The sequence below is a fragment of the Myotis davidii genome, unplaced genomic scaffold (genome assembly GCF_000327345.1).
Source record: "Myotis davidii unplaced genomic scaffold, ASM32734v1 scaffold1113, whole genome shotgun sequence".
NCBI classification, from domain to species: domain Eukaryota; kingdom Metazoa; phylum Chordata; class Mammalia; order Chiroptera; family Vespertilionidae; genus Myotis; species Myotis davidii.
The window spans coordinates 30489-40134 of record NW_006284942.1 but is presented as its reverse complement, the minus strand read 5'-3'; the positions used below and the strand labels follow the sequence as shown (position 1 = coordinate 40134).

Sequence of the window (9646 nt, the reverse complement as noted above, 5' to 3'; positions counted from 1 at the left end):
AACCGCAGCTTGCTCTGCGGGTCAGTGTAGTTGGCCTGGGTAGGAAGAGGCACAGAGAAGGGCAGAGAGCTGTTGGTGGTGACTATTTTAAGTTCAAGTTTAATTTTTTTTTCTATTTTACTGAAAGTGAAATACATCTTCATCATGTCTTACTCTGTTGCCAAGAACACTAAATTGCGCACTTTGGCGAAGACGTGTTAATCTTCCCAGACTTAAGACTTCAGGGAATGAATGAATGGGAGGAAGAGGAATAACCACATCAGATTCTAGGACTCTTCTGGTTGGTGCCTCAAGGGCTACAAAACTGAATTCATGATGATCATCCCTGCCTTCAATCTCCCACCTGCTTCAAACAAATGTTGCAGATCTGTTCCCAAGGCAGGGAGCAGCACCTCCATGCCCCTCCCTGCTGCCTTCCTCCTACTTCAGGGCATCCCTCTCCTACCCTTCCTCACCCTCCCTGTGCCACTTCCACGGCTCCCAGGGCTCCATGGCAGTGCTGGGCTAGCCACCAACACCCACTCTTCCACCAGAAGGGACAGCCATCCTACAACTTGCAACTACAGTAAGGCTCATCTTTGCAACTTGCAATTCTGGTCGTGTCCTTTATGAAACCTCTCAGTGGCTCTTCTCTGTTTCCGGGACAAAGGCCCCAGTCCTCAGCATGGCTCCTATGTCCCTGCCAGCTCTTCCTCAGCTACATGTCCTCACTCACTGTCCCAATTCTCAGGCTCCAAGTCTCTCCCTCGGTTACGCTCCATTTTCCCTTTCCTTGGAAGGAGCCCCCACCCTGGCTCACTATGCTCAGTAATCACCCGTTCATCCCATAGGACTCAGCCCCCAAAGTCTTGTCATCAGGGAAGCCTTATCTGGCCCCGACAGGTCAGGACCCCACCCTCTCACCTCACCACATGTGTCCCCTGTGGGATGCTTATCGCTGTTGCTTTTACGTATATTATCTGCATGAGCCTCTGATTAACGCCCAAGCTCTGAGGTTCCCTGAGGCAGGAACCCTGTGGTGTGCTTATCACTGAATCCTGGCTCCTAGTGCAATGCAGAGCACAGTAGGCCTTCAGGCAGTGTTTGTACAGCAAATGATAGATGAATGAATGAACCACTAAATGAACACTTAGGACCATCACAGAAAAAAGAACCTGTTTCCCACTGACATACCAACATTCTCTTTTGTTCTGTTTTCCCATGTGCAGAGTAGAGAATCTAGTTCACCCACCATACATCTCAAGGCACAGGGCTTCTTAGATTTTGAAACAGAAGACATGAAGGTGAGTCATCTGGAGCTCCTTTCAGAAAACTATGAGATGCCGTTAAAGTCTAGACGCATAACATCCAGTTACTCAAGTGTGGATGATGTGCTCATCTCTGTGGACCTGGAAGCAGCAATGCTGCTTTAATCAGGGAGGGCGTGAAGGAGCAACAGCTGTGGGGAACTGAGTCATAGGTCTCTCATTCGCTAAGTCTCCAATTCTGCCACTGGGATCTCCTTAGGTACTTAACGGCTTCCCGTCAGGAAAACGAGATTATTTCTAAAAAACTCAGATTAATTAAAGCTCTGTAAGAAACAAAGCTCTGATCCTTTGGCTTGATCCAGATCAGTGATGGCGAACCTATGACACGCATGTCAAGGTGACACACGTGTCATAGGTTCGCCATCACTGATCTAGATACTGCCTTTCTGTAACACTGGAAAGTAATGTAATAGAAGACAGTAATATACAGGAAGGCTTAAACAGAAAAGCAGCAACAAGCCCCTTCTGAGGCTTCTGGCCATGAGCAGTGAGATGATCTGACTGGCAGGGGAGGCTGCCTGCAGTTCCCAGCAGGGGTGCAGGCGTGTGCATCTGGCTTTGATCATCCGGCCTCCATACGAGAACCAGCCTGGCCTGGCTCCATTCCTGTGGCCACCTCACTCCTACCACCAAACTGTGCTAAGCCGGCCCGCCCAAGTTCAGACCTCACTGCCAAGAAGGCTGCTGAATAACTAATGCAAAATGCACAGATACTGTGGCACCAACAAAAAGGTCACCAATGAGAACTTGCACAGACGGCACCTGACCTAGAGTTCTGAACAGAGGGGAGGGTGCCAAGTACACAGCACAGCTGAACCAGTAAAGAACTGCACTCCTAGTTAGGACCTCCTCCGGATTCCATCCAGGGCGCCCGAATGAAACAAAGGCCATCTTCCCCACCCCCCCTTCCCCCCTCCGCAAAGAGGGCAGGCAGCAAACAGATTTCAGGCCTCCCCCGCTGCGGGGTGACCGCAGTGCTCACTGCCCCCCCATCTCTCCCAGAGCCTAGTGCTTTCCATAGCTGTGTAACAACAGCTAGCTAAACACAGATGTGACCCTGCATGCCTCCCTGCCATGCCCACACACAGGGAAACAGTTGCTTGGCTGGCTTGGGAAAAGGTGGGTCAGTATAAACATGAGCTGGGCTTATTTTTTAATTATGTAACTTTAATTTATACAAGTAACAGATGAACATATTTTCCTCTAAAAGAGAAAAGAAAAAGACAACATTTCGAATAAGACTAAAGTCCCCTTCTACCATCCCAAGTCTTTTGCCTTCCCCTGAGGATACCACTGCTAGGTGGGTACTTTCCAGACTGTGTCCATATACCTCACACAAACATAAACACACCAGAGAAATTACTCACATTTTTTTTGTAAGCATGTGCTGATTTTTACTTAGGTGGTACTACGCAGACTACATTGCTTTGTACCTTTCAGTAAACAATGTATCTTGGAAGTTAATCCTCGTTGTTACATACATATCAAGCTCATAGACTAGTATGAAAACACTCTCCTTTCTCCCACTGATTGACCTTTATGTTGTCTCCAATATTCTGCTAATCCATTTCCTCCCAAACATTTCTGCATACAGCTCCTTGGGCACACTGTTTCTAAGGGAGCCGTCTGGAAGGCGATGCTGGATCACAGGCTTTTGCTTGTCTCAGTAGGTAGTGCCTAACTGACATCCAAAGACTCCGTACCAATGCAGGTTCCCACCTCAAACAGCAATGTATGAGGATATGCACTTCTTCCCTACCTGATGAGTCTTTTCCTCATTATCAGTGAGCATGAATATCCACTTACTGGTCATGTGTATCTCCTCCTTGTAATTGTCTTTTAGCCAATTCTTCTATGGTTTGTCTTTCAATGATATGGTAGAGCTCTTTGTATGTTCAAAATTTCTTGAATCTTACATGCATTGGAGCAAGAGGTGTTAGGTTTTATGTAACATGACAAGTCCTTTGCCAGTGGCATAAAGGGGCCTGGAACAATGGTTCTCACAATGACTTTCATGCCTCCTAATGTGTGAAAACCATTGTATAGCAGATGAGCTGCCTGATAATGCTGAGGATAAAGCTACATTTTGTAAGGGACCACCCTCCAAGTCTGGCCATGACCCATGGCTTCTATAAGCTCAGCACAAAATGGTACAGGGAGAAATTTGGGGCCATAACAGAGTAACTGGTGCTAAGCTAGTTCTTCTGCCATAAACAACTATTAAAAAGGGTCAAGTGTATGAGGAACTATTTTCCGGCAGTAGACAAGAGACAGCATAAGGCTACAACATTTCTCTCAAGGTGAAGTCCCATCAGGGGACCTTTAGGAGGAGGTACATGCCATGAGTGGATACAAAAGGAATCCAGCATACACGCATGCACACACATGCACGCACCGCCCCCCCCCACATGTACACTCAAGCAGGCATGTTCCATTTTACGGCACTTCTACTCTATCGTTTTTTAAGAATCACTGTATTTAAGTTCCTGTATTAAAAAGTTTGTAATACACTGAGGAGTGTGTGCTCTCTGGAGGAAAGCTAAAACATATGACTAATTCAGAGTACAAATAATATTATTTTCAAGATTACAAAACAACTCAAATCCTTACCGATGTAAACTGTGTACCATTTAGTCAGTTTGTTATAGAAGTTGGAGCCATACATTTTCATAAAAATGTAAAGCATTTAAATGATGCGGATGAGTTTTTAAAAGTGCAGTGACCTATTAGTTCTACAGTCAGGAAGAAAAGCCCATTTTCCGAGTTGAGTAGTGATGAAAAAGGATGAAGGTGAGCTGAAAGTTCCACCCTTCATCTACATTCTGAAAAGGAGACAAGGCTCCCTGAGGTTCCTGAGGGTCAGCAACTTGCCTAAGTCCCACTCATCCTACCACGGTTTTCAAACTGTGTTCCTAGAAGCACTTTAGGGGTCACTGTGGTGGGCAGTGGGGAGGACAGAGGACCAGACCCACACAGTGGGTAGGTGGGCTCCAGGGGATTCTGTAAAGGATTTCACTTGGAAAAGGGGTTCTGGTGCTTAAAAATATGCTTGAAAACCACTATCTTTACCATAGTGCCTCTTTAGAGAAGTTTAAATATTTTTTAAAGAGTACAATCCCTCAAAAATGCAGACTTTTTAAACTTGAGTACTATAAAAGTTTGTGGGTTTTTTTTTCCCCATGTAGTTAACATGAGAATATATGAAGCATCTTTCATATAAGTACAGGGAAGTGAAACTTGGTCTCCTTTCTGGAGCAATCCTCACTCCAGACTGCCCACATGATGCCCAGGTGACAGCCACTCTGAAACAAACAAGTGAACACTCCAGCACATTATATGGGCTCCAGGCAGGACCAGTGGTGGTCAATATTGAACACTGTATAAGTAGACAATACTGTGAAACCTTCCTTTCAATTCCATGTTATGAGGCATAGAGATATAATTATACTCACAAGAAGACCTGAAACATCAGAATACTTCTTAGCTGGTTTGAAGGATGGAGGAGCATCAATACTGAAGTCTGCAAAACAAGAAAAAGAAGATAACTAAACTGACTTTCAGACATTCAGCTCCCTTCTAGCCCAAGGGCTAGCTTTGCCCTGCCCCCAGGGACCATCCACTCTAGCAGAACCACAGGGAAAGCTCGTCTGCCCACAAGCCATTTTCACAGTCTTGGGCTTCATGAGCTGAGGGTGATGAGGTGCCAGATGACCCACTGCTTGGGTCTCAGCACCCAGATACTGGAATGTCCACACCCAGACAACTGACTAGCTCACTTGTCATCTATCTGAGTCACACACACCCCCGCCCCCCATGAAAGATGTGCAGTGGGACAGGAGCTGGAGGAAACTTTTACCTGTACTTTCCAATGAAGCTGAACAGAATATAAAAGAGCACTTTACATAGATTTGGAAATGCTGTAGCCCAAAGCATTTATTCTGAAAAACACTGGCTCAGACAGTAAAACAAAGCTTGCCTTTAAGCTGGTTGTTAGGAAACCTACCAAATCTGGGGCAACCTTGTTCTTGCAAATAAATTTTAAGAGCAGACTTCTGAATGAGAAGTTTGCCAAACTTCTTATTGGTTTGTCAAACCAATATTATTATATCAGGACTTGTTTCTCCAGATTGACATGCTAACAGTGACATTAAAAACCACACACCCATGACAACAGAGTACAGATAAGTTATGAGGAAATGTACACATAATCTCCCTATATTGACACCACTATAAAATTCCTAAGCTAAAAACTGTTTCCTCCACTTATGCAAACACAATAACGTAGGTCTGTTGTAAGAAAATTCCCAGTGGAAACATTATACACTCAAAGAAGGTGTTAAACAGCTCACAGTTAGGATCATTCAGTTGCCACGGCAATGCCCTTTCAGAAGCGAGGATTTGTTTCAGGTTCTTCCAGGTTCTATTCTTCTTGCCAGCTACTGCGCCACCATGGCCAGAGTGCTGGGATCAGAAGCATGGATAAGGAGAAACAAAAAATCAGTGGAAAGTACCATTTCAGAACGTGACATTTATGCTTATTCATAACTGTAATATACCCCTCATTCTGTCAGCAATCATTTGTACCCCTAAGCCTTTTTTAAAAAGTATTACATTGTGCACTTTAATCTCCCTTATAAAACACAATGCTTTTGGGTTGTCAAAATCCATGAGTTAGTTGGTGATGAAGTAGAACTACTACTAATAGGTTATGTGTTTTACATGCACACAGAAAATCACATCCTTTGTTGGGTCTAACTTTATAGACTTCACTCAGGGATTTCCCATTATTTTAAAATAAATTTACTACAAAGTTAGATTCAAACTCATGACCAAATCTCTAATCTCCCTTCTGAGGACAAGTCTCTGCCTTGAGAATTACTGGGGACGCTGGAAAATGCAATTATGCCTCAAGCACGGCATGGCACACCTTCTGGAAATGTTTCTTCTTTTTGTCCGATGAAGATGACAAAATAAAATGGAAAAGGAGAGCAAAATCTGTTGCAGGCACTGGCAATACTGTATTTTAAAAACAGTATTTTTTTTAAAAAAAGAACTTTTATGTATAAGCTGAATCAGCGTATGTTCCCTGAGAACGGCAGGAAAAGTAGCCAGTTTCTACTTTATAATACAATAGCATAGATTTGCTTAAAGGATGGGCCTTTCTTCTCCTGCCCCCACCCTTCCCACAAAGCCCAAGGCAGGGAAGGTGGCAACCTGGAGAGAAAGGGACACCAGTGCCACCTGGGCTGCAGGCCCAGCAAGGTCAGAAGCTAAAGTATGGGAGCTTGGTTTTTTGTTTTTTTGTGTGTGTGTGACATATATTTTTATTTTATTTTATTGTTTAAAGTATTACAGATAGTAGTACATATGTCTCCTTTTTTTCATGCATACAAGTCCTTTGGTTGATCTCTTACACCCCCGGCCCCGCAACACTCCCCAGTCTTCCCACTGTAATTTATCAAATACCTTAGATCAGTGGTTCTCAACCTTCCTAATGCCACGACCCTTTAATACAGTTCCTCATGTTGTGGTGACCCCCAACCATAAAATTATTGTCGTTGCTACTTCATAACTGTAATTTTGCTATTGTTATGAATCGTAATGTAAATATCTGATACGCAGGATGTATTTTCATTGTGACAAATTGAACATAATTAAAGCATAGTGATTAATCACAAAAACAATATGTCATTATATATGTGTGTTCCGATTGTCTTAGGCGAACCCTGTGAAAGGGGTCGCGACCCACAGGTTGAGAACCGCTGCCTTAGATGCTTACCACAAAGTTGGGATCCTTAAATGGCAAAGGTTTGGAAGTTTTTTCCATAGGTCCTGTGCTAAAGTCAGAGGGTACCATTTTATTCTCACTCATGGCTTCCATGCTGATACCCTTAAAACGCAATAAGAATAGTAGGTCAGTATCGTTTAGCTGAGTTCCCTACCTCAGCTCTCAAGGAGACATAAGATGGCATCACAGGACATGCGGGAAAGACGGTGTGCCCAGAGCCCCAGAAGGTGGCCTGCAGCAGCAGAAGGCATGCTAGTCTGGCCGCTGTACCTGCTGTGCAGAAGCCACAGGAGACCAGGAGAAGCCAGGACCCCAGCTGCCATGCTTTCTGGCCCCCGTGTGCCAAGCACAGGGATGGGTGTCATGCCCACGATGCCTCATTTAACTCTGACAACAACTAACTACAAAGTAGTGCTATTATTCCCAGTATACAGAAAAAATCAGGCTCTCCATGACACCACATGGCCCCTACTCCTGCTGATTATGTCAAACTATGTCTTGAAATATTAAGACAAAAAAGATCCAGTCCCTTTAAGGGTCTCATCAGCCAGATCCCAGGCTAGGGCTGGTATGCTTAAGGGGCACAGCAGGATGTGGGCATTCTAAGGAAGGAGAATAGAGGGAGAGGAGGCTAGTCGCTCAGCCGGCTGTGGCCAGAGTGCCCTGACAGGCAGGCCAATGTGCTTTAAAACAAAAAGACTTTCAAGCTACGAATCACAAAGAAAAAAAACAAGACCAAGTAAAACATAACCTCTGATGTGTAATGCAATTTCCAATCTTCCCAAATGGCAATAAATTGTTTTTTGATATATAATTTACATAGAGCAAAATGCACAGATCTTAAGTGTAGTTTCCTGGGTTTTGCCAAATGCTTACACTTGTGTAAGCCATGCTCCCAAGGAGATAAGAGAGCATTTCCATCATCCCAGAAAGTTCCCTCATGCCTCTTCCTAGCCAGTACCTTCCACCCTCAGGGCAACCTCTGTTCTGATTTCCACGTTACTTCTGCCTGTTCTAGAACTTCATGAGTGGAGTCTGACGTATGTACTGTTGTGTTTGGCTTCCTTAGCTCTCAGCATAATGTTTCTGAGATTTGTCCACGCTGCTGCATGGGTTAGTTCATGTCATTGAACTTGTACACTACTCAGCAGAGTAGGACTCTACTATGTGGACGTACCACAATTTGTTTATCCATTTTCCTGTTGATGAAATAAAGCTGCTATGAAATATCTGTCCAAGCCTTCGTGAGGACGTGTGTTTTTACTTCTCCTGGGTAAATACCTAGGAGTGGAATGGTTGGGTTATAGGGTAAGTATATGTTTAACCTTGTAAGAAACTGCCAAATCATTTCCTTAAATGGTTGCACTCTTACAGTCTAGCAGCAGTGTAAGAGTTCTGATGTATAAATATATATTCCATCTCACCAACCCCACGACCCCTAGCACATCCATATGGGAGGAAGTTGGCATGGGGGAGACAGGACCACTCACTCTGCTGCAATAGTTCTCTGAACTGTCTCTTCTCAAACACCTGCCCAGACTCCTCTCCAGGGTTCCTCCCATAAGCCAGTAAGCGCATGAAAAGACGCTCAACATTATTAGTGATTAGAAAATCAAAACCACAAGAGGTATTATTTCCACCTGCTAGGATGAATGTCATCAAAAACATAATGACGTGTTGGCGAGAATGCAGAGAAACTAGAATCTTTATATACACTGCTTGTGAAAATGTAAAAAGGTGCAATCGCTTTGATAACAGTTTGGCTGCCTGGTTTTAGAGGCCAACCTAACAGCGAATGAGCCAGGGACTTCACGGAACCTGAGGAGGAAGCTGTAGCTGGCATGCAGGTCAAAGAGAGTGACAGTCATCTGCTCTTTGAAGAGAGGGTGGTCCAAGGGAAAAGGAGGAAGCTTGGTCCACCGGCTGAAGACACATGCGGTAAGCAGGTCACCCGCCAGTGTCAGAAGGAGGCAAGGAGCCATTCTCTTGAGGACTGTAACAGTTCATTAAGGATGCACCAGGAGAATACCCGGGGACCGATGGACGTGGGTTGTCAGGAGGCTGGGCCTACAGAGTGGCCTAAATTAAGTGAGAGAGAGAAAAATTACCATAAGAACTACGCAGTGAATAGAAAACCATGGCAGCTAGGGACCACTTAGGAAAACAGGCTGAATATAAAAGAGGTTTCCTGGGGCCAGATACACTTTAAGTTTCAACTTTATTGCGTTTTTCATAAAGAAAATGACTACTTATATAACGTTTCCATCTGGGAGAAGATAAGCAAACAGAAGTGCTACAGAGGCAAAGAGGAGATCCTAAAGGGAAATGAAGAGACAGGCCCCAAGCCTCCAATGGTGATTACAGAACCTCCCTAGAACAGGCCCAGCTCACAGTGCTGCTCTCCTCAAACCGTGGCCTTAGCTTTATCTCCTTCTCCTGAACTGTTGAATGACTGCATTGTCCCTTTCTGTTCATGCCTCTTCCCAGATTCCTAAAGGTAAGGTCAAAGGCACAGCGAAGTCCTGGAAGGAATACAGGGATAGGCTGTTCC

General features: G+C 44.5%; 1 protein-coding gene across 1 annotated transcript in view; it reads right to left on the bottom strand.

Moving 5' to 3' along the window:
• Positions 1 to 9646, bottom strand: part of INO80C (INO80 complex subunit C) — a 13674-nt gene that overhangs the window by 356 nt on the left and 3672 nt on the right. Inside the window, exons 2-5 of the mRNA XM_006755213.2 lie at positions 7087 to 7197; positions 5657 to 5768; positions 4760 to 4827; positions 2 to 35 (exon numbers count right to left, since the gene is read on the bottom strand). Coding sequence (XP_006755276.1) covers positions 2 to 35; positions 4760 to 4827; positions 5657 to 5768; positions 7087 to 7197 — 325 coding nt within the window. The remainder of the gene's footprint in view (position 1; positions 36 to 4759; positions 4828 to 5656; positions 5769 to 7086; positions 7198 to 9646) is intronic.